Source organism: Biomphalaria glabrata, chromosome 10 (assembly GCF_947242115.1).
Source record: "Biomphalaria glabrata chromosome 10, xgBioGlab47.1, whole genome shotgun sequence".
Lineage (NCBI taxonomy): Eukaryota > Metazoa > Mollusca > Gastropoda > Planorbidae > Biomphalaria > Biomphalaria glabrata.
In genome coordinates, this window is record NC_074720.1 from 39821021 (window position 1) to 39846322 (window position 25302).

General features: G+C 35.6%; 2 protein-coding genes across 3 annotated transcripts in view; both read right to left on the reverse strand.

Moving 5' to 3' along the window:
- LOC106061780 (uncharacterized) overlaps positions 1-6082 on the reverse strand; it is a 38309-nt gene extending 32227 nt beyond the window's left edge. Inside the window, exons 1-2 of one of the 2 annotated variants that reach the window (XM_056043462.1) lie at positions 5934-6082; positions 2348-2425 (exon numbers count right to left, since the gene is read on the reverse strand). In XM_056043462.1, coding sequence (XP_055899437.1) covers positions 2348-2411 — 64 coding nt within the window. In that variant the 5' untranslated portion in view covers positions 2412-2425; positions 5934-6082. Of the gene's footprint in view, positions 1-1317; positions 1475-2347; positions 2426-5933 lie in introns of those variants that run through there. The other variant, XM_056043463.1, reaches the window with a different exon arrangement.
- A 2783-nt stretch (positions 6083-8865) lies between these two features.
- The window catches only part of LOC106079952 (xylosyl- and glucuronyltransferase LARGE1-like), a 28233-nt gene continuing 11796 nt past the window's right edge, over positions 8866-25302 (reverse strand). Inside the window, exons 15-22 of the mRNA XM_056043457.1 lie at positions 24582-24737; positions 24319-24474; positions 23554-23709; positions 22697-22803; positions 22314-22386; positions 16631-16755; positions 16309-16407; positions 8866-15399 (exon numbers count right to left, since the gene is read on the reverse strand). Of these exons, the coding sequence (XP_055899432.1) occupies positions 15312-15399; positions 16309-16407; positions 16631-16755; positions 22314-22386; positions 22697-22803; positions 23554-23709; positions 24319-24474; positions 24582-24737 (960 nt within the window). The 3' untranslated portion in view covers positions 8866-15311. The remainder of the gene's footprint in view (positions 15400-16308; positions 16408-16630; positions 16756-22313; positions 22387-22696; positions 22804-23553; positions 23710-24318; positions 24475-24581; positions 24738-25302) is intronic.

Here is a 25302-nt window from a genome sequence, read left to right on the forward strand (position 1 = left end):
TTGGTTTCAGGCACTCTATTAGGATCGCCATAGTGGCCTTGACGGCCCCCTGGCCTGACAGCTTTAGAAGCAGGGTACCTGGGGCGTGGGCAAGTCCACCATCCAGATCCTTTTTTAATGAAAAATGTCTTTACTGACATTTTTATATGAGGCTTATCACAAGTACAGAGACAGAAAAGGAACAATAACTACACAACCCTCGCGACGTCCACTCTAGGCAATCACACAAAGGGGACACAGAACAAGTGATAATGGCAACACTATTGCAGACACCTTGGCCCACCAGGGAAGACAAATTCCACCAATTGAACAGGCTGTGAGTTTTCATCATGCCCTGGCTATAATTAAAAAAAAACAGAAATGGAAAAGTGGTTTGAGTGCTGGGACAAGTCCCAAAAAGCCCGCCGAGTCTGGGAGCGCATGAGGCGCCCTGACCGCACTTCCACGTGGTGGAGGCTGTCCAGGCCTGAGCAGGCTATAATAGCACAGAGCAGGACAGGCCACTGTTCTGTTGGCTCATATTTCTCACGGCTATGGCCAAATTTCGATTCACGGTGCCCCCGCTGCGGGGAAGAAGAAGAAACTGTGTCTCATATTCTGTTAGACTGCCCCAGAATTGCTGATCTAAGCATCGACAGGTCTGGGAAACCAAAAATTCTCGACGCAAGACAGCAGGGTTTCTGTCCAGAGCTTTTGTAAGAGAGGATTTGAACCTCTCAAGCCCTCACTCAAATGGAGTTTGATGATGATGACCGAGTCACTTACTCGTGTTTGAATTTCAACATATTCTAAATTTTTTGTTTGTTATACGCATTATTGTCTGTTGGAATCATATACTTAGTGAACTTACTATTGGCAAGAGTACCCGTTTTGTAGAGTTATCGTGGCATTCTTGTGGAGACTTCCAAATAAGGAAACGGTTAGACTAACATTGAAAAGGAACCGAAAATCTCCAGTGGACTTCTAAGAGCTAACTCTGTCAGGTCCTCAATGAAGCATACTGTGGCGGCCGTCCGTACATGTACGGCCATACAGAAAAAAAACTAGTATTCGTGGAGCTCGGCATCCGGCCTCGTCTGGAATATGCATTGGATGTGGCTCAAAGAGCAGATACCGCACAATAAGCGAACATTCGGGCAGAGAAGTATATGAAATACCAAGCTCTCGTTCGTGATCCCAGAGAAATGCATTACTCTCGCCAAAAGTCTCTAGCGGCTTCTATAGGACATTAACATCAAAATGCACGTTTGATTGTTTTTTTTTATATTTTGTTCACTAAGTTCTTAAAATATTACAATTAAACGTGTCACTATTTACCAAGCATCACCAAAGTTCCAACACAAAAGAAAACTGTTGATTGACTCGTCCTCGATAAATTGATAAAAAATAGATATATGCAAAGTATCTTGGACCGCTGAGATGTTTAAAATACAAAACTAATAACCGGAACAGTATGCCAACGTTTATGCGGTGGGACATACACAGAGTTGCCAGGTTTAAATAGATACATGGCCACTATTCTGACTGCCAGACTCAGCACCGTCGTTTAGTGCTAATTAAGGTCAATCTGTCATTTGGACAGAATGACCTGAACGGTTATAAATTGTGGCTGATTTGCGACTTTGTTGCAATAACAAACTAGGTCAGTGCCGAACCGAGAGGCACAGCTTTAGTGGTTCAAGACATATAGATAGAATTATAAAATGCGCGTTTATGCTTAGGGTTAGGGTTTACTGGGCGTTAAGGTTAGAGTTAGGAAAAAAATCGTCCCCCTCACTCCAAAGTCTTCGACCTGGTGGTGCTTGATACTTATTTATTAAGGGCTAGATTAATACAATGCGTTATAGAATTCGCGAGTGGTATTGTAAACTTACAAATAAAGCAAAATTCGTATCAAAAATCTCTTTTAAAAACATTTGAATTTGTATATTATTCAATAAAATGATTAATAATTTGAAATATATTGAACAATTAGACATTAATACATTTTCCATCGTGACACTTAACCAATGCGCGAATGTTTGACGCTATGGTTATTAATGGAAAAGTCTGTCACCCTTTTGTCAGATAAAAGGAGTGATCTACCCTGAAGTTTTTGATATCGGATTTTAAATATATTTTTCTAGATTTTGAGCTGCGGTTTTTATCTTGAAAATGGCTCAGTTGTCCTAGTTATAGTTAAGAGAAAAATAGGTTAAATTTTCGTATTTTATCGCTCACGAAGAGTGAAAGATCCAATGATAATGTTAATGATTGAATGAGAGCTCAGGGCCAAGAATTTTTATTGTAGATTAATGATTGTATCTTTTAAGAAAATAAAACAAATACTCTTGTTTCCCAGCCTTACTCTGAAGTATTACAGTCACAGTGGCTATTTGGATCACTAAGGTCATAAACTCTTGAGATTTCATTCTTGATCAAGAACCTGTAAAGTAAAATGAAAACACACTTTTTTTAAATAACTTTTTTTTTTTTTGGCAGCAATACACAAAGCACAGATCACATAGCTGCGCACAACAAACACAAGTTTATCTGAGTGGCTGCGTAAACTGAAGCTCGAGATTGAATCTTGAATGAAAGTAGTAATATTTTTTTTCGAGATTTGAACTGAAACCGTTCTGTGCTTTGCTGGGAGAACTATAGGTGGCAGGATACCTTCAAGTGTCTCAATGAAAGGGACACGATCAGGCCGTACTAAGCATGCAATAATAGGTATGAATAGAATGCAAATACTAAGGTTACTTTAGTAGGTTGTCAGGGGCAGGTATGGTGAGAGTGATTGTGTTATTTCTTTGTACTATTTGTTATTTCTTCTCCCCCCTCCCCTCCCAGGCATGAATGTGAACAGTATACACGTGATGTTTTTGAATGGGAGTTCCCCTTGGTTGATAGAGTGAAATTTGTAGTTAGTTGTATTATGTTCCTGGACTGGTGTTGCATGTATAAAATATACATTGAACAGACATCTCAAGTTGATGTCACTATTTGTGCTCTTTTGATTTCTAAGTAGTAAAGTATCATTATTAATTCATGGAATTAGTGTTATTCTGGAGTTGGAGAGTTAAATATATTTAGTAGTAATTGTTCCTAATTGTATAACAATTATCAAGCCCCTATCAAGCCACAGGAACCAAGTCCAGCCAAGCCTAAAGTGAACCCTGACACCTGGGGGCTTAGTCCGGTCCAGGTACTGTATCTAAATGCATTTAGCTAACAGTAGAAGTATAAAATGCACTGAGCATGCAATAAAAGGTTTAGTGTGCTTTAAGAGTAAAGAAGACCAGGATGCACTGTACATGCTTTAGGAGTATACTCAGAAAACAGTACAAATGCAAAAAACAACAACAACAAAAAATGACATCTCAAATGTGGAGAGAAGAGAAGCCAGGGTCGGTTGAAAATCTTTCCTGTTGAAAGATTTCTAGGGAACCGTGATCTCAAACTTCGTGATTTGTTCTGGGTAAACCCTATTGGAAACAAATACCGTTCATCTTTGTTTTGAAAAATTAAGCTACCCTTTGACACAATCTTTGCTTGCAGTTCCTCGGATAAAATTCCAGGCTAGATATATCCGAAGTCTTTGTACTTAATTACAAATTCTTCCAGTTCTAGAGAAAGTGATTTTGGAAGACCATCACTTGACTCATCATCACTTACTTCAGATGTTTTCTCTGACTGTGGTAAAAGGTATTCCCCTGGAGTCTCTTCAGCACTAGGCCAACTTCTCTCATTAAGAGACATTTTTTTACTTCTTCGACTGCTGTATCTTTGTATGAATTATCTGAATAGTGAAACTTTTCTTCGACACGTTCATGGTCTCCTTTGTTTTCAGTGCACTTATCAGGTTTCTTCTTATATGATAAGGATGATGAAATAAACTACCCTATATACCAAGTTACTTCCTGAGAGTAACACGGCACTAGTCAGCGCTATGGAAGTTACTCCTTGAAATTGAGAAAAACCTCGCATGGAAAGTGTTAATAATCTGTGTGGAATACATGCAACAGGGTCACTAGCTTATATATCAACGTTAAATGACAGATTAGATGACGATGAGGTAATATTTAATCAAATTTAAAAACAAATTCGGACACTTATTTTGGGGCCCTCCTCAAGTGGAGGCCCGGGTGATCTTCAAAATCTCCCCCCTCCTCCCTCCACCACTGCTCCACGCTTCAGAATATCTCTCCATTATTGCAGATTTTTTTTTATTTGCGCATGAAGCATGTGACAGTTCGTCTGCTTCTGTCTAACCCTAACCCTTCTAACTTCCCCTTCAAAAGAGCTTGGTCGTTTTGCTGGCACATGGCGTCCTCGTTAACCGTGGGTCACAGAAACGGATTTAAATATATATATATATATATATATATATATATGTCAGTATTACTTTGCCTTTACAATATGACAAGATTGGATTTTAGTATTAAAAATGTGCATTGTCTTCTAGGTATTCATCTAAATGCATATCATTGGAATATTTGGATTATTATATAGTGTAGTAGATCCATATATTAACTAGGTTTCTTTCTCGGGGGGAAGAGGTTAACATTTTCAATTTTTTAAAATCATAAGTTATAAAGGGAAAAATTATTGCTCTATAAGTTGTAAAAAGGACCCAAGGAGGTATTGTATTTTAATAATATTGGACTCCTTTAGGGTGCCACCGTCAGACTTGGTGAGTCAAAGCTTGAAGAGTTGGACAAGTTCACATGCCTTGGTAGCACCATAACAAACTACGTGGATGCCTACCATGATGTAACGTGCCAGATTTGAAAGGCAGGGAGAATTTTTTTTTAAAGGCTGCAGTCTATTCGGACAAGAAAAGCCATTGGACTTGAAACAAAGACTGCACCAATCGCCATCCCAACTGCAACATATTAATGTAAGACATGGAAGTCATCTGCCGAAATTGAGAAAAGACTAAATGTGGCTCAACAAAAATGGCTGAGACGGATTTCGGGAGTCAGTTATACAGATCGGGTCTCAAACAAGGAAATCCTATGCGGAACTTGGGAGTCGAACACTTAGTGAGGTTGTGACAGAGCGTCGCATTGGGTTTGCGGGACATGCTCTCCGACAAAATGACATACGCATACCAAGAGTTATGATGACATGGAAGCCAATACGAGGAAAGCGGAAACAGGGACGTCCTCGTATAACATGGCGCCACACCTTCATGGAGGACCTCAAAACAGTGGACACCAGGTGGGAGGAGGCTTCAGATATTGCCAGTGACAGATCTTTGTGGAGACAGCTTGCCGCCCAATGCGCCGAACTGCGCGGGAGGACTTTAGTACAAGTAAGTCCTTTAGAGTGTCTACATTTAGTGATTTTACTATATGTGTTACTCTATTCAAATGTGAATATTCGTTTGTTATAAATCTGACGACTCATTTTTTTTTGGTCCGTTCTATTTTCTTTATGTTTTCTTAACTCTTTCCCTCCATAATTATTTTCCACATTCTGGTGGAATCAATGCTGGTATCGTCAGTTAGGAGAGAAAGAGTTAAGTTGAGGTACCCGAAACAAAGAATACATATTCAATTCTGTAATTTAATAAATGTATTATTTGATTTAAATTCAGAACTATCTGTGCAACTGTGTGTGCATGGTATCTTTAAGACTGAATTCGGTATAAATGTACCTTATACATGAAATGTCCAATTAACAACTTTCAATTATTTTAATTCTGCAAATTTCTAGACCTTAAAATAATATAATAAATATATTGGAAATAGCTTAAAGCTTCTGATCAGATCAATTGCTTTAACCATGTAACAAAAATATATGCAAATTAAATGAAGATAATTTCTAGACCTTAAAATAATGTAATAAATATATTATACCAAAGCCTTGGAAATAGCCTATAGCTTCTGGTCAGATTCATTACTTTAACACGATAACAAAAATATATGCAAATTTAATCAACTTACTCTAAAGTTAAGTTTTGCGTACAAAATTTTCGAGATATATTCTTAAAAACGTCACCTAAGTCCTACTGCAGAGATAAGATGTAGGTGGGCATTTACGTATTCAAATTTGTTAACAGGTGTAACGAATCGCTATACTAGATTTGAACATGTGACGCAACACTCTAAGGACAATGGAAGCCAGAGATCAAGCCCTTTTTAATGATTGGTCTCAAACAAATAGGCTTAGATTTATCCTTCATTTCAGAATATAGACTGTACTGCATGGGCGTAACCAGGAATTCTTTGGGGGGGGGGGAGTAAGGGAAGATTTTTTTCCTTTTAACACACACACACACGTATATATATATATATATATATATATGTCATTGCTAGGTTCCTCCTTTCTAGCTCCGCAGTCAGCGTCCAAGACTCGCAAGCATATAAAAATGTGGTCATTACCAGGGAGCACATCAGTCTGATTTTGGTGCCCAGGGCTAAGCCTTTGCCTTTCCATATTATTTTAAGTTTTGAAAGGGCTGCTGTGGACTGTTCAATTCGGGCCAGTAGTTCAGGTTTTGTTCCCTCATCTGAAACGACAGCTCCGAGGTATTTGAAGCTACAGACGCTTGTCAGCTTTTCAGCTTGGCTATTGGTCATAATTTGAATTTTTTTGGGCCTTCATTTGCATACCATACGCTGCGGAAATCTTGTCTATGCGCATCACCAAGTCAGCTAGTTCTTCTTCTGTCCCTGCTAGGCCATCTATGTCATCCGCGAAGCGCAAGTTAGTCATTCTTCCTCTAATGTTTACACTAGTTTACAGTACCTTCGTAGCCCTCGAGAGAATCTTCATTATTCTTTCAAGGAAGATATTGAAAAGTGTTAGTAAGAGTAGGCATCCTTGTAGCCCCACCCCAGTGTTATTGCTGAAGTATACAGCACTTATGGCCTCCTTGTAGAAGTTCTAGATAACATTTATTATGTTTTTATTTATGTTATAATTTTCCATTATCACCCAGATGGCCCCATTTCATACTCGGTCGAAAGCTTTCTTGAAATCAATAAATTGAAAATATTATCTTGGTGTTGGAGGTGTTTTTTTCACAGAGTATTCTGAGGTTTAGGATTCGCATAATGAACATCCATTGCCAGCTTGTCGAACTCAAGAGAAGCCGTTCTTGAGTTTCGGCAGCCATAATCGACGTTTGCAGTTTTCGTGGTATCAACTATAAGGGAGGCACATGCAGCACGGATAAAATGAAACAGTAAATAGTTTGATGATTTGTTTAAGTTTTTCTTTGAAGTTCTTGAAACGAGCATTTACAGGGTACCAGTACTGGAAGTGCTGTGTGTGATAAATATGTAGGTCTCAGCCTGCAGAGGCGTAGCTAGGGCGGGGGGAGGGAGGGGGAATGTGAAAATCCCCGTGGCTTCCACTTGAGAAGGGCCCCCAAAATAAGTGTTTTTACATTAAATATTAAATATTACGCAAAATGCAGGGGCACCCAACGAGGTCAAGACCCCGGGCCCCCCCAAATAATGGCGAATTCCTAGCTACGCCACTGGTCTCAGCTGCGACCGCGTAGTGACGCGAAGTAGTGCACTGCTTTTTACGGAATCCAGTACAATCTATATAAGTCACAGTTGTCAAAAGCAAGGGACAGAAAGTTGAAGCCACGACTCGCGCCCCCTTGAAAAAAAAATCCTGCAAGCGCCCCTGGTGATTAGCCTTACACCCTAACTCAGGTCATTTACGCCCTCCATTATAAAAAAAAAATAATCAAACATTTCTGCAAGCTGAAAAAAAAAATGGTTAGTTAGCTTCCTAGGCTATGTTTGGTGACATGTGGCAAGTGTTCAGGGAGCTCATGTTAAATTGCTCAGTACGTCTAGAAAAACAAAATGAAGAAATTTTAGGGACATCCATAGGAGTGCGGAAAATATTCATTCTTTCTTTAGCTGTTTTTTAGCATATTTCTGGAGCATATTATGATAGAAACTTGACGAGATTAAATACCACAACATGGTATCATCACTCTTGGTGTTAGTATATATTTGTGTACTGACAACTTACTATCCTTATGAGGCGAAATGTAGGAGTTTATTTTTTTTTTACATATTTTGGGTTTTTCTTAAAAATTGAAGATTATTACATACAAGCCTCAACCTCCCGCAAGATAACAGCAGCGGGGAGGGTTCAAATCCTGGACAATCGAGAGCACATACCACGCGACCAGGCAGCCATTCGCGTCCTCAAACCAATGACTGATGTGATAACTTGCCACCATTTAAATCAGGCATGGCAAACAAACTTCAACCTGATATTAATAAACTTGTATCCCAGAAAAGATGTTAAGCTACAGGACAATGGAACTACTACGTAATCATAATAATTTTTAATTACCAAATTGTACTACAAAATTTAGCTAACTAAGGGACATGTATGCCATTAATTAATGTATTCTATTTAATTATTTCCAATTTACATAAAGCTAGTAGGCTGCTTTGCAACTGATTTTTTGCTGCGGCCCCTCAGGTCATAGTAAGTTGTTTATGTGGCCCATACGCCTGGATGAGTTTGACATATCTGATTTAAATGGTCTGTACAAAATGTGTTAACTGGTCACTCACGCGGCTGACCCTACCCGTAGAGTTAACACATTTATAACGAGGGTGTCATGTGACCACCATAACGACCGAGCGCCTATACTTTCCTCGGAATTCTGAACCCAAGTCTTCGCTGAGATTTGAACTGGAGATCCCTTGGTTACAAAACCAAGTGCTTTACCACTCAGCCACCAACCCCTGGTGAAGGATAGAGAGAAGTATAACTAAAGTAACACCTAACAATCACGTGACACCTAACAATCACGTGACAACTAACCATCACGTGACAAGTCGAGATTTCATTTTCATTATGTAGTTCTTTATTGGATAATGTGTGTGGAAGTAATTACATAGGCCAGTGACAAAAATAATGCCATAACATTTTCTTTTTTTACAACACAGTACACAATTTAAATCTAAAATTAAAGGACAAAGAAAATTGGAGAGTGAATCTAGTGTTACAGAGATCTAGTTAAGTTTCAATCAACACAGTCTTGCTCAGATCCAAAGAAACATTTTTTTTTTGACAGCATATATGTTGTCAATTGTAAAAATGTAATATGAAAACTTAAATGCATGGAGACTTTGTTTCCTCATGGCACAGCATTTCCCTCCTTTCTTTCTTCATTGAACACCTTTTCAAATGTCTGTGTACACATATAACAAAAGAGAACATCTTACATTTCATGTACCAGACACAACAAGATAATGCTGTTCCTTATAACAACTAGAACCAACGTGAACACACTTGGAGCCTGTGGCTAATGGTAGAACCAACAATTCACTGGCTCAGACTAGTCTCGGCACAACATCAGTATACACATTTGGTGTCATTCTTTGAGACACGTCTTTCGTGACATTACAAAATATCAATACAAGTTGATTTCTTTTTTTTTTTTTGTTTCATTCCTTTTTCAATTTATTCATTCATTATTTTGTTGCTGTTTTTTTTTCAAAACACTTTTCGGACCTTTATTCAGACAACAAAGATGAATATCTTCTATCCCAGATCCCCCCCCCCCCAGGACGACAGGGGAATGGCAGTGGTTAGAGTTTGAACTCAGGAGCATCATGATGATAGTCTGAAACGCATACCCAGGCAGTCATCCATTCCATTCATTTTCTTTATCATGCAAACAATTTTTAAAAAAAATCACATGAAGCTGGCAATGTAAATGCTTCATTAACCCTTAAAGTGCTGAGTTTTTTTTTACTATGAGTGCATACAAAATGGATTTACAATGCTAGAGTTTAGAGGCTAAATTACCAGCCACTTCTAAAGGGTTAAAAATCATTTATTAAATGTAGATTACAAGTTTCCGTCTGAATAAAATCTCTGGCCTTGTAACTCAGGAAAGAAAAAAAAAAATGTTGACCATTTTGATTCATTTGTTCATAGAAATGTAACATGAAGTAAAAAACAAATTTTTAAAAATATTTCTACATTGAACAAACTAACGCATTAAAATCTGGCCAATGACATGACAGGAAGTCCAAGATAGCTGTTACATCAAATTTGGTTCCTACAAAAAAATGAATTAACTCAAAGCTTGAAAAAAAAATTATAGCCCTACCCATTAAAAGCCAGACACAGACAACAAATCAAACTAAAACCAAAAGGTCCAATTTTAATGGCCCAAATTTGTCAAATATGACAAGAAAAAAATGGGCTAGAGTATTTGTCTAAATAGTATAAGGATGCATATATCATGAAATTTTTTTTTACAGAAAATCAAAACATACAGTAATAAGCATTATTTTTTGGCTAAATACTATTGAACATTGTTCACAATAACAAAGTCAAAACATAGCTCTAGATCTCATGATATAGATGTTTACCACCATAAACAACAAGAGGCATAGAGAGATAGTCTGTCCAAATATTTGACACAATATAATACATACTAGACTGGAATCTATTGAAGTTAACATGCCTTTGAGTCAATGATATAGAAGATAGTTGAGAATGCATGAAGAAAACCAAAAGGGCTTGGCAAGAATTCATTATTCTACAAATCAAAAGTTTTTCCTGCTACAAAGTCCCTCCCCATACAGTCCAACTACAAAGTGCACAGTTTGCCCTGCTACAAAGTCCCTCCCAATACTGTCCAGCTACAAAGTGCACAGTTTGCCCTGCTACAAAGTCCTCATATTGTCCAGCTACAAAGTGCACAGTCTTCTATAACAAAGTCAAAAACATAAGGTCACAAGGTCACATTAACATATATTAATTTAAGTCACATAGGGGAAGTAGTCCATGAATGGACAAGTCTCATTAACTAGACAATCCCAGCAGTTAAACGACTCAGGTCTTATTAAAAATCTGAATGTCACCAGTCTTAAAAATCATTTCAATATAAAAATAAAAGTCTGGACTTTGAAAACAAACCAAAGTGGCAACAAGATTTAGATCTATTTACTAGGTCAGCAGTCTGAGTTCACACAGTTACAAAGACTTGTCCATAGAAATAACATTGTTTAATATTGCTACATGTCACATACCATAACATTGCTGGTTGGATGGGAATGAAAGCTCTGATTTCACAGAATGGATTTAAAAACAAAATAAGCTGCCAACTTTAAAATGTTAAAAAGTTGGTAGCTGAATACACAAGTTACATGAAGAGGTATACAATACAAGGTAATATACAAGTCCAATATAAAAAGAAGTAAGTGATGCAAAGTTCCCCAGTTATTGTGGCCAACAGTATATGTGGAAATCATGTTGCAAAAACAACTTTATTCTTTACTCTTCTCCCCCCCACCTATTCCCAGTGATAGCAGGAACCTGTTGATGGCAGGAACCTGTTGAGAGCAGGAACCCATTGAGAGCAGGAACCCGTTGAGAGCAGGAACCTGTTGAGAGCAAGGATGAATGAAGAAACGTAACTCCAGGTCTCTTTATGAAAACAAAAAATGTTTAAATCAAAACAATAAGAAAGGCAGACAAATGCTGGCCACGTCACCCCTGTTAGGTTAACAAGTTGTTCTAGGTTGTTTTTTTTATTGTTGACAAATACTAATAACGTATTGAGGTAAAAAGATCTCTAATAAAAAAAAAATTAAAAAACAATGACACTACTTAAGGAGTTAATGAAAGAAAAAAAAAAGGACAACAAATTATCAAGTTCTTCATGAAACAACATACACACACACATTGTGGAAAACCTAAAAATAGTTTTTTATTTGGTGTATCTGGAGTCAAAAAAAATGTTAAACTATGTTTTAAAAGTGTTACATGATGATTTTGTGTGCACATTTTAGAACTGCAGAAACAAGAACTTTGAAGCTCTTCTGCTTAACTGTTATTGAGTTGGCAATTTTGAAGTTCAATTTAGCGTCCTTGAAATTGTTTAGTTTATCGTGAAAATCTCCAATGATCACCAAAGTTTCCATTATCTTTTGATTTATCTGTGTAAAACCAAGGTTTACTTCCAAACAACCAAGATAATTATCTTCATAGCTTAATGGCACCCTTTTTTTACCTATCATTAGTCTGTTGGACCGTTAGGGCACCAAGCAAGACTCGTCTACCGTCTTTCTCCATTCCTCCCTGTCCCTTGCCCTGTTTAGAACCTCCTTCAATGGCAGGCCCCCCTTACCACTCAAAATAAATACACAAATACCTCTGATACTGTTATCTACTATTCACAACCTGACGAGTCCAAGACATTAATTTAGGAATACACAGATTAGTTTGATGTACTTGATAATCATAACAAACACAAAAATTTCTACATTCTCTTCAACATAAAAGTCTTTTCATTTATTCCACACTATATAAAGTAAAGTACTCCTTAAAGACAGTGCAATCTATAGGGCAGATGATGTAAAGGTCATCTGTTTCTGTGGCCCATGGTTAACAAGGGTGTCATGTGGCCAACACAATGACCATCCGCCTTTACTTTCCCCAACTAATGTCAGGTATCCATTAGAGCTGGGTGGACTTAGAAGTGTCCAAAGATCCTGAAGTTAAAAATCCCAGTGTTCACCAGGATTCAAACCCAAATGACCAAATAAAAAGTCTAGTTGAGAAAACAAATTTTTCAGATTTGTGGACCAAATAAAAATGCTATCTTTGTTAACCAAATAAAAACTTTAGTTTGGTTGTCCACATAAAAACTTTAGTTAAACAAATAAAAAATTTGCTTCATTAAATAAAAACTTTAGATTAGTGGACCAAATAAAAACCTTTTTTAGTTAGTTGACTACATACAAAACTTTAGTTAAACAAATAAACACCAAGCTAAACCAAAGTTTAGTTCAATTAATAAACAAAATTTTACTTTACGGAGAAAAAAAGGAAATGGAAGAGAAGTATATTAAACTATGTGGAGAGAAGTCGATCAAACAATGTCCAGGCGCTGTATTACTATTATGCTAATAAAAACGTTGGACACAATTTGATAATCTCCGAGTGAACATTGAAGGATAAATTCCACTTCACAATATTAAATACAATCCACAAAATAAATAAAACCAAAAGTTTCCACCCATTCCTAATATCAACTGAACTAGATTCTCTTAGATCAAATCATAAGATGTAGATGTAGAGTGAATACAAAGTTATGATGACAGTGTAAGCAACAAATATTATAACAAGTCGATAAGTAACAAATATTGTTACTGAATGAATTAAATAATGAGGTACTTTATACAGTGGTCAGATTAGCACACAAATGGAACTTGATGGATCACCAGAAATATTCTGACTGGGTTTGATGACAATTAGTCACAATGGCCTACTACATGATATTAATTGTCAACAAAGCTAAAAGCATAATGAACTAAAAAAAAACAAAAAACATTTTCCAAAAGTTTTGATTGTTTGTATGAATCAATATCTTATTTCCAGGAAAGTAATGAAATTACAATTTTCATTATAAGGCTATTAAGAATATTTAATCAGATTTGTTTTTTATTTTTGCTTTTTATAATCTAACAATTGTATGAATCCATATTTAATGTTGCGCAGGTGTTTTTGGAGGGCCATATTTAATGTTGCGCAGGTGTTTTTGAGGGGAAAAAAAGGCGAAAAAGTTAGATTATCTAATGTAAGATTCACTATTTCTGATTTCTTGTAGTACATTAAAAATTAAATGCAGATAAACCAGACACTTTACCACTTGGCCACAATGCCCCTGGATTTAATTATTGATTCTAACTCCTAAGCAAAAAGAAATTTTTTTTTATATTATTATAAGAATACAAAAACAAAAAAGCAATTAAAAAAAAAGATGTTTTTAAAAAATGTATACCTCTTTCTTCTAATTTAGAGTGAGACATGAACTGTTTAAAAACTGCTAGTAACTTTCTACCGAAAACCTGCATTCTATCGCAATAGAAATTGACGGGTTAAATGAAATAAAAATATAGACACTTCTAAATATCACTTTTGTCTCATGGGACACTATTAAAATTTATACATATAACATTGACATGTACTGGTGAAGTTGTTGACAGTTTTAAAAAATAAATGTGATCTTGTTTCCTTCAGTTCAAAAGCTTATGACTTGCAAACACTACAATTTGGTCTAATCATGTATCACCACACATAGAATGTCATCACAGAATTTATCATCAGAAGATATGCAAAAGTTCATCACAACAGTTCATTCCATCGTTGACCAGTGTAAATACAAGGCAATATCAACACAGTACATGACCAATCAAGACTAGCTTCATTCAGCATGTGACAATGCCTATGTAATGAATTCTTTTCTCCTAATTAACGATACCATTGTTGATTTGATCCCATCAAATTAAATTAATTTTTGTTTTTATAAACTATAATTTGTGTTACATATAAAAAGCATGCATTCTTCTAAAATTCTATACTACCAAAAGTCCAAAAGTAATATTTTCTTATTACAAACAAAAATGTTATTTAAGTTTTATGATAACAAGGTAGAATATTCAAATGTGAAAAATGAACAATTCCGTCAGAACATGAAAAATAATTACGGAGATTAAGAGCTAAATGTCTGTCATTAAAGCTCTTTACTTGATTTTAGAATAGGTTTCACTGATGGAAAGCATATGCCTAACCTGTGGCTGTACATGTGTATCAATGATTAAGCTCTTCAGCTTCAGTCACAGGAGAAGTCACAAACTGAATTGTCTCTCAAGGCGTAAATAGCCACAAAATTTTTCTTCAAACAATTTCTTAAGCTCAAAATATCATTTAGCAGACTTGAATGTATTCATGGGCTTTCTTTACATTAATTAAACATTATTATGCTAAATAATACACATCAAATCATTTCAAAGGGCATTCTTGCTATAAGCAAGACAAGAAGGCAAGAGTCAGATAGCCAGCATTTTTTCTGGATTTTGAGTTAGAACATAAAGGCTATAAAAGTTATAAAGTCATAAAAGCTATAAACACATAAAAGTTATACAGAAGTTGGAAATCATGTTCCATGAGTTTACTATAACACCAACAATGACTAAATGTGTAAAACATTATTTAATGCTGAGAGGAAATGACACAATCCACTTCATAAATGTTTATATGTAGTCCTACCCCAATTAAAAAATGATAGTTGACTAGCTATAAGTAATCTTACAAATAATCTCACTATCAAGGTTTGGGCAGTTGTTTTGAGCACATACAAGGTCTCCAGGTCAAAATCTCAGAATAACCTCCAGGTAAAAATCTCAGAATAACCTTCCAGACAACAGTTCCAAATCTCAGAACAACCTCCTAGAACACAGTTCTAAACTGTCTGTACAAGAATCTTGATGCTTTCCTGACTAGAGATTCTCAAAATAACGGTTGATTCCCTGAGCTTAATCCACAGACAAATATTTCAATGCTTTAATTCCGTATTTCTTGGAAAGGTCTCGCTGAAATTCGCCTTTCAATATTTTTAAACATCTGAAAGAAAAGAAGCAACAGAAACATTTAGAAGTGTTGTAATAATGAACACAATCCTACATTTGTTAGACCCTTTTTTTTAGTTGGATTGCTCTCAGCCGGATATGACAAGCAACAAGCAATATAAATTTTTTTTAAAAATCTATTCCTTTTTAATATTCAAATAAAATAGGATTGGGATCTGATCAGATCAACATTAAAAAAAAAATCTGGCCAGCATTGGGATCAAACCCACGACTAGAGCAATGTTGTAGTGGGAATTTCCTAACTGCCAAGTTTTTCCTTCAACCCAAAAGAGCGTGTAGGGTAATACTGGGAATTGTGTTTCATAAATTAACTCTCGCAGCGCAAAAGGCTATTCAGTATAATCATTGCTATGATCTGTGAAAAAAAAATATATTAGTCTTATAATGTAAAACTTGGCACCCAATATTTTGCATAATGTTTGTGGTTGACTAAAATGTATTTAATTTATTTATATTATTAATAAAATACAATTTCTGTATCCTTTTTATTTCTTTTCCAGGGAGTGTGTATGTAACACTACTGATAGGAGGCTGTCAGAGATTCATATGTGAAGTTAAATAAAAAGTTGGATTAAGGGAAGTGTTATGCAAGGTTCAAATTTGAGTTTCAATAATTTGTTTTGTTTTGTGAAACTAATTTTTAAGAAAGGATCAGAACTAACTGCCACTGACAGTTTTTTTTGTGTATACTGATTTAATATCTCTGGTGTATTTTCAAATTAATAAAAAAAAAAGAATTTGTGTTTTTCTTGTCAATGGGATGACTTCTCTAAGTTTTTTTTTTAATTACAAAATTAATAGAAGCTTTAAGTACCAGCACATGCCGGAAAGTCTTCAAGTCTTCAAGTGCTTATGTTAGTCATACTTTCATGTGTATACTTACTTCCTATACAAGGAACTAGATCTGAACTTGGCAATGTCAAAACTTGGGGCGTGAGGCATATGAATAATAAATGCATTGGGAAGGACAACAAACTCATATCTGCAAAACAAAGATGTCACATTAACAAAACAAATAGTAAAAACATGTCTCACAAAAACACTGCATTAATTAGGAACCAAAACTGTTTTCATTTGATTAGTGTGTTGTTTAGTTGTTTTAGACAATGGAAAAATAGTTACTGAAGAAATTTAAAACTTTCATATTACTAAAACTTTAATATTACTGAAGTCTAAAATGCGATAAAAAAAGGTTTTGAGTTTACCCTTGAGCATCTAGCTCCATGATGTGAGAGACCTTGTTCCAGCCAAAACCAAGGAACCTCTGGTCATAGAGTGGAATGTCTTTGGCAACAACTACATAGGGTTCAAAGTCCAGCGCCCAGCGCACCTGATAAACCAGCAAAGCTTTTATTAGATCATTGAATGTTTTGCGACAATGCTAGGAAACTATACAGGTCATTATGTAAAACAGGTCATAATGTTAAAATAATTAATTGGAAAGTATACAGATCATTATGTAACTACTAGGAAAGTGTACAGGTCATTATGTAACTACTAAGAAAGTGTACAGGTCATTATGAAAGTCACTACTAGGAAAGTGTACAGGTCATTATGTAACTACTAGGAAAGTGTACAGGTCATTATGAAAGTCACTACTAGGAAAGTGTACAGGTCATTATGAAAGTCACTACTAGGAAAGTGTACAGGTCATTATGTAACTACTAAGAAAGTGTACAGGTCATTATTAAAGTCACTACTAGGAAAGTGTACAGGTCATTATGTAACTACTAAGAAAGTGTACAGGTCATTATTAAAGTCACTACTAGGAAAGTGTACAGGTCATTATGTAACTACTAGGAAAGTGTACAGGTCATTATGTAACTACTAAGAAAGTGTACAGGTCATTATGAAAGTCACTACTAGGAAAGTGTACAGGTCATTATGTAACTACTAGGAAAGTGTACAGGTCATTATGAAAGTCACTACTAGGAAAGTGTACAGGTCTGTGACAAGAGGGACAATAAGGGTGGCTACCTTTATTTTTTTTATTAGAGTTAGCCCCCTTTATTACTTGATTTAAGTCCCTGTCAATTGTTTACGATCGCCACTCTCTCTTGAGCCTTTCAACTGACCAGTGTATTTTGAATTAAATCTATATACTGTTTAACTCATCCTTGTGTTGAACTATTGTTGTGTTACTCAAGAGGAGTGTGCCACTGTTGTGGGAAGAGTATTTCGATAATGAGCTAAGTAGATTTTATCAATTTGTTAGTACTAAATTGATTTATGTAAATGGTATAGGTCTACTTAGTCTCTTATCCTCTTCTGTATGTTTTTTTTTGAAAGACATATTTTGTTTAGATACGAGACAGTAGTGTGTCTCATGAATGACGTCATTTCATAGTTAATGTATGTATGATATTATTGTAAACTAATGTAAACCCTCGCTTTGGTTTTTGACATAAAATGTCTCATGAATGACGTCATTTCATTGTTAATGCATGTATGGTATTATTGTAAACCATCTTTTTGGTTTTTCGGCATAAGACATTATTGTGCCTCTATGATGGTTGTCCTTTCATTATATTGACCTGAAACTGTCTTGCTACTTTGCTTAGTTTCATTATGTCATTTTCTTTTGGTGAGCCTTTATTGCAATTTATATTTTTCATGATCTTTTCCTTTTGTTTGTAAATAAACTCCTTTTTTTGTTGCAACTGAAATCTCAGAATTATTATTTGTTTGTCTCTGTAGTATTATACATCTAGAGGCTATAGTTATTAGCCTAGATAATATAATTGGGACCACAAAGTACCACTGGACTAACTTGCTAGTACAGTACAGGTCACTGGTCTTATGACCTATCCTATTTTTAGGTCACATGGGGGCTGGTGAACAGGGTGAAATAGTTTGTTTGTTTTCGTAAAGACCAGTGCGTCTACCCTTGAACCCTACTGAGATATTACAAGGACAGTATAGTTTTTTTTCATTGTAGTAATTTTTGATTGTATACTGTCAAATTCTGAATTGTGATTTCATTATTTTTTGTACTTTTTACATTTGTTTTCTTCTGTACTAGTATTATTTTCAGGTTTCTAAATCCTAAAAATGTCTGTAAAACAAAGTGAACTTCTGGACTTGTACGAGACAGGAAAGAAATTAGGTTACCAGAAAGAAGAACTTGAAGAATGGGTTGCCAGAGCTATCCGGCAAAATGAAGAAAGGGACGCAAGAGCAGAGGAGAGAAGAGAAAAGTTCAGAATGCAGGAAGAAGAAACACAGTTCAAAAGAAAAATGGAGGAACTGCAGGTGACAGCAAAAATCAAGATGGAGGAACACGAATCTAAGGCACGAATTGCAAAACAGCTGAAGCCAACGACGAACCCAACATCAGAAATACAAGGCGCACAAAAATGCAGAAATTTGTTGAAGGGACAGACAGAATGGATTCATTCATCCATAGGTTTGAAATGCTGATGAGGCTGGAAGGCGAATCCCAGAAAGAATGGGCCAGAGAACTCCTCAGCCTAGTGGGTGGAAGAGCACTAGATGCGCTGCAGGTGCTGAATGACAAGGACGTGGGAGACTACACCTTGCTGAAAAAGACTCTACTAGAGTTTTACCAATGCAGTCGGCTGGGGAAAATCTCTTTGCATTCCTCCAAGAAAGAAAGCCCAGACATGTGGACGAAGTCCTGTACCTATGCCAAAGATACGTTGCTGCTCATCCTGGCGAAAGTTTGCAAAAAGTTCCTGTGGATCAAGCAAGTGCATTGTTTGCCACAACGGAATCCAAATTTACAGAATTTAGTACAACAGATTCAAGACAGAGTACAAGATGCTATACATGTGGTAGATTTGGACACGTGGCGAAACAATGTAGAGACACAGGCAGAAGAATGTATAAGAAAAAGGAAGTAGTGGCTTATGTAGGCGGGCTAGATAACAACCTGTCACCATATGTCAGCCCTGCAATCGTGAATGGCCATTACATCCAGGCAGCCCTAAGAGATACAGGGGCCACAAAATGTGTGGTGTTGGCAAAGTTGGTGAATCCTAATCAATATTGTAGGAAACGTTGCAGAGTTCAAGGTTTTGGTGGCCACATTAAGGAGTATCCGACAGCCAAAGTACATATCAACTCCCCATACTTCAACGAAATGGTGGAAGTAATAGTGGTGGATGAAGGACCATTTGAACTGCTGATAGGAAATGTTCCTAACATTGGTTTTCCAACAGAGTCTCAAATTAACAAATGGAAAGAAACTTATAGCTGGTGGCCGAGACAAGTAGAAGTAGAGGATATGGAACAACTAAACCGATGTCATGAAAATACAAATGTAGTACAAGAAACGATACAACAAGTAGAAACCAGGCAACAAAAACTAATCCGAGAACAAAGAAATGATAAGAAAGATACTGACCAGATAGATGAGAAACCCAAACTTTCAGTTGACTTTTTCTGTAATCCATTTCAAAACGGCCTATATAGCTGACCTTCGTGATAGCCAGATGAATGACATGGAAATAGCCAACATCATCCACAAGCTACAAGGTGGCGATACAAAAATAGGCCAACAATATGCCATGCATAATGACATTCTTGTTAGAAAGTGGACAGAAAAATCATCACTTAATGGCAGCACTGACGAACAGACCCTTAAAATTGTAATACCTAATGTGTTCCGGTCTGAAATATTAAGGCTTGGTCATGACATCCCTATGTCCGGACACTTAGGGATTGACAAAACACGGCGACGCATATACAAACATTTATACTGGCCAGGCATTAACAGAGAAATAGCTGAGTACTGCAGATCATGTCATGCCTGCCAAATCACGGGAAAGCCTAATCAATCGCCTCCAAAAGCGCCTCTTCAAGAGAATATAACACCAAAAGAACCATTTTCACACATCCTTATGGACTATGTCGGTCCATTGCCAAGGTCAAAACGAGGGAACCAGTACCTTCTTACCATAATGTGCAAGACTACGCGCTATCCAGAGGCAGTACCTTTGAGAAACATCAACTACTAGGAAAGTGTACAGGTCATTATGAAAGTCACTACTAGGAAAGTGTACAGGTCATTATGTAACTACTAGGAAAGTGTACAGGTCATTATGAAAGTCACTACTAGGAAAGTGTACAGGTCATTATGAAAGTCACTACTAGGAAAGTGTACAGGTCATTATGAAAGTCACTACTAGGAAAGTGTACAGGTCATTATGAAAGTCACTACTAGGAAAGTGTACAGGTCATTATGAAAGTCACTACTAAGAAAGTGTACAGGTCATTATCTAACTACTAAGAAAGTGTATAGGTCATTATGAAAGTCACTACTAAGAAAGTGTACAGGTCATTATGTAACTACTAAGAAAGTGTACAGGTCATTATGAAAGTCACTACTAAGAAAGTGTACAGGTCATTATGTAACTACTAAGAAAGTGTACAGGTCACTATGAAAGTCACTACTAGGAAAGTGTACAGATCATTATGAAAGTCACTACTAGGAAAGTGTACAGATCATTATGTAACTACTAAGAAAGTGTACAGGTCATTATTAAAGTCACTACTAAGAAAGTGTACAGGTCATTATGAAAGTCATTACTCGGAAAAGTGTACAGGTCATTATGTAACTACTAAGAAAGTGTACAGGTCATTATGAAAGTCATTACCAGGAAAGTGTACAGGTCATTATGTAACTACTAAGAAAGTGTACAGGTCATTATGAAAGTCACTACTAGGAAAGTGTACAGGTCATTATGAAAGTCACTACTAAGAAAGTGTACAGGTCATTATCTAACTACTAAGAAAGTGTATAGGTCATTATGAAAGTCACTACTAAGAAAGTGTACAGGTCATTATGTAACTACTAAGAAAGTGTACAGGTCATTATGAAAGTCACTACTAAGAAAGTGTACAGGTCATTATGTAACTACTAAGAAAGTGTACAGGTCACTATGAAAGTCACTACTAGGAAAGTGTACAGATCATTATGAAAGTCACTACTAGGAAAGTGTACAGATCATTATGTAACTACTAAGAAAGTGTACAGGTCATTATTAAAGTCACTACTAAGAAAGTGTACAGGTCATTATGAAAGTCATTACTCGGAAAAGTGTACAGGTCATTATGTAACTACTAAGAAAGTGTACAGGTCATTATGAAAGTCATTACCAGGAAAGTGTACAGGTCATTATGTAACTACTAAGAAAGTGTACAGGTCATTATGAAAGTCATTACCAGGAAAGTGTACAGGTCATTATGTAACTACTAAGAAAGTGTACAGGTCATTATGAAAGTCATTACCAGGAAAGTGTACAGGTCATTATGTAACTACTAAGAAAGTGTACAGGTCATTATGAAAGTCATTACCAGGAAAGTGTACAGGTCATTATGTAACTACTAAGAAAGTGTACAGGTCATTATGTTACTACCAGGAAAGTGTACAGGTCATTATGTAACTACTAAGAAAGTGTACAGGTCATTATGAAAGTCATTACCAGGAAAGTGTACAGGTCATTATGTAACTACTAAGAAAGTGTACAGGTCATTATGAAAGTCACTACTAAGAAAGTGTACAGGTCATTATGTAACTACTAAGAAAGTGTACAGGTCATTATGTAACTACTAAGAAAGTGTACAGGTCACTATGAAAGTCATTCCTAGGAAAGTGTACAGCTCACTGGGTAAAATTAACAACTGCTTATTCAAAGTTGTGTGTTTTAATAGAGAGTTGTACAAAAAGAAAAAAAACAAAGTCGCATGAAATGAAAAACATGAAGAAACTGAAGCCAAAGAAATCTTAATTGTTATTGTTAGAATAACAACCTTCTAACTAAATTAATGGACACATACTTAATGTGTGTGTGTCTTGGGGGTGGGATGAATAACTGAAACAGGTGATTCTAAAATTGTAATTACAAAGCATGTCAAAGCACTCACAGTGTAGGGGGTCGTAGCTGTCCTCCATTTAGCAAAATTAGTTGACTCATGCCCCTTCGGCCAAACGTGATATCTAGAAGAATTGAATAGTATCAATCATTACATTTGGTTACTCTAATAATAACTTTAAAACAAGAATTTAAAAAATTATTTATACAAAGTGCAACTTATGAGTATTAACCATTATTATTTAACTTATCACTGTTATGTACAAGAGGTGAGGAACAAGTTTAAAAGGTAAGCTATGAGCTCAACAAAAAATTATTATTCTTCATTTTGACACTATTTTTGTTATTGCACCAGAGTGGGTAGGTAAAAAAATGTTTGACACCAAGAAGGAACTGTAACTCTTGTGAAAAACTTGAAGCCTGCAAAAGACCAACCTGAAAGTAAAGAGTGTGCCCATGTCTAACATGGACAGCAATTCTGTCTTGGACTTGGGAAACTGAAGTCGATAGCGTTGCGTCTCAAACGCAGGCACAACCAAAGCCTATCGTTGACGAAAAAAACAACAACTCATTGATAAAATATAAACTTGAAAACATAACATTTAATAATAGTAGAAGCAATACTCTATGTGTTTTACTGAAGAAAAAGAATGATTACAATGAAGAAAAAGAATGATTACAATGAAGAAAAAGAATGATTACAATGAAGAAAAAGAATGATTACAATGAAGAAAAAGAATGATTACAATGAAGAAAAAGAATGATTACAATGAAGAAAAAGAATGATTACAATGAAGAAAAAGAATGATTACAATGAAAAAAAAGAATGATTACAATGAAGAAAAAGAATGATTAGAATGAAGAAAAAGAATGATTACAATGAAGAAAAAGAATGATTACAATGAAGAAAAAGAATGATTACAATGAAGAAAAAGAATGATTACAATGAAGAAAAAGAATGATTACAACCAGTTAATTGTTGTATACATTTTAAAAGGGGAGTGTTGCAATGAACACTCAGATAATGCAAGAGAAAAACAAAGATTATTAAAAAATGAGATTTAATTTAAAAACAACAACATATTATTTATATATTATTCATATATTTGTAATTAAACTTTTTAGTTTGTTACTAAAAAAAAAATAATTAAACTAAGATTTTAACTAAACTTTTTTTTTTAATTAACATTTGGCCTTAACTAATTTTTTTTAGTTAAACTAAAAGTTAGCAACTTTTTAGTTAACTTTTGCCCATCACTACATATCTGTATTCTGGAATGAAAACAGCCCACCTTCTTATGAGTAGCCAGCTCAGTCATTGGAATAGCTTTCTTCAAGTATTCATACAGACCGTACATTGGCAGGAAGTCAATGTCGGAGAGAAACATGTACGGAGTCCTCACTTGGGAGATGGCAATGTTACGTAAATAGTTGACCGGGTAAAATTGCTGAAAGGAATAAAGCAAAAATTTTTAAAAAATTAGGATAAGGCTTTTGTGATGAAAGAAAGTATCAGTCATAGAGCATTAACAAATGTAACTGCACAAGAGAATAAAGGGTTGCTTCATTATTGGGGAAGATTAAAATGTGAAGGGGGGGGGGGGGGGGAGTAAAAAGTGAAGTTGATGGAATATTTAATAATGAAACTGAAACATAGCCAGTGTTGAAAAGTTAGTGAATTTAAGTAAATCAACTATTTCTACAATTCTTGTTTCCACCTTCTATGGAAAGTGGAGACAGAGCAATTCTGTTATATAGCTATTGCAACTTAAAGGCAGCTAGAGATTGCATTTATGGTAAAGTTAGTGGGATTTTTTTTTTTGGTCAATAAAGTTTTGATAATATGAGTGTAATTCAATTTTTTAAAATCTTAATACCACTTCTTCTTCTCTCTAAAAATATAGAATACTATAAAACAGCTTGAAAAACAACCAAAAAACTTCACAGCGGTGGATTCAGAATATTAAGCACTTTAAGTATGTTGCAACTATAAATAGATATCCATATTACTAAAAAGATAAAAGCTTAAACAACTTATTCAAAAGGATAATACTTACCCCTTCCCTATATACAATGTGGTAGCCTATATTCTTGCGGGACATAATAGTCTCAGAGCCCATGGCGTAACGTAAGAACTGCTGTGCCTCAGCGTCCGACATGTATAGGGCAATGGCGATTGGACCCTCCCAATGTTTGCATATCATCTCAAGCATCTGAAACAAAGTTTTACCATAATATTTAAAAAATAAATATAATATATAAAGATCCCAATCAGAGCAATACAGGAGATAAAAGCAATGAACTATGGGATGGCACTGACCTGAAGCCTGTCCATGGACAGCTGTAAGACTAATGTCACATCATCCTCACTGATGCTGGACACTTTGTAGTCCAAGTAGTACAGGTGAGTCCGGTGGACAAGTTCTCTCTCAGAGCGAAAATCATAGCAGTCATCATCCTCAAGATGGTCATTTATCTTCAGATGTGGAAAGATGTGGTCAAGTGAAATGAATCAGAATTGTCTTTATGATAACAAACATCAATTTTACAGTTGCATGATAACACTTTAAAATTCTCTTTCAATAAAGGAAATTTTTTTTTTTAATTCATACATAATGACATTTAATAATGCCAATGATATGCAGCAATATCAATCATCTATTTGAATTTTTTCACTCAAATGTATATATGCAATTGCAAAAAATGTCTGACAAAAATTTCACTGGCTAATTTAAAGAATAGTACTATCAATAAACATAATAAACATTCAAAATCTACAGTCTCAAGTCATGCATCCCTAATTATTTAAAAATTTGCAGCCATCACAGCGTCATCATAAACAAGTAAATCTCATTAAGTGCCAAGTAAATGTTTACAGTCTTAATTATAAAAATTATAATTAATTTATGTAGCATTGTGAGCATGTTTCAGAGCATCACAGAACTAACATATAAAAACAGAACCTAACAGTCCCAGGCAAGGCTAAGTTGAAGTTGGGTGAACAATGATGATGGACTAGATCAGACATATTCAGGCAATAA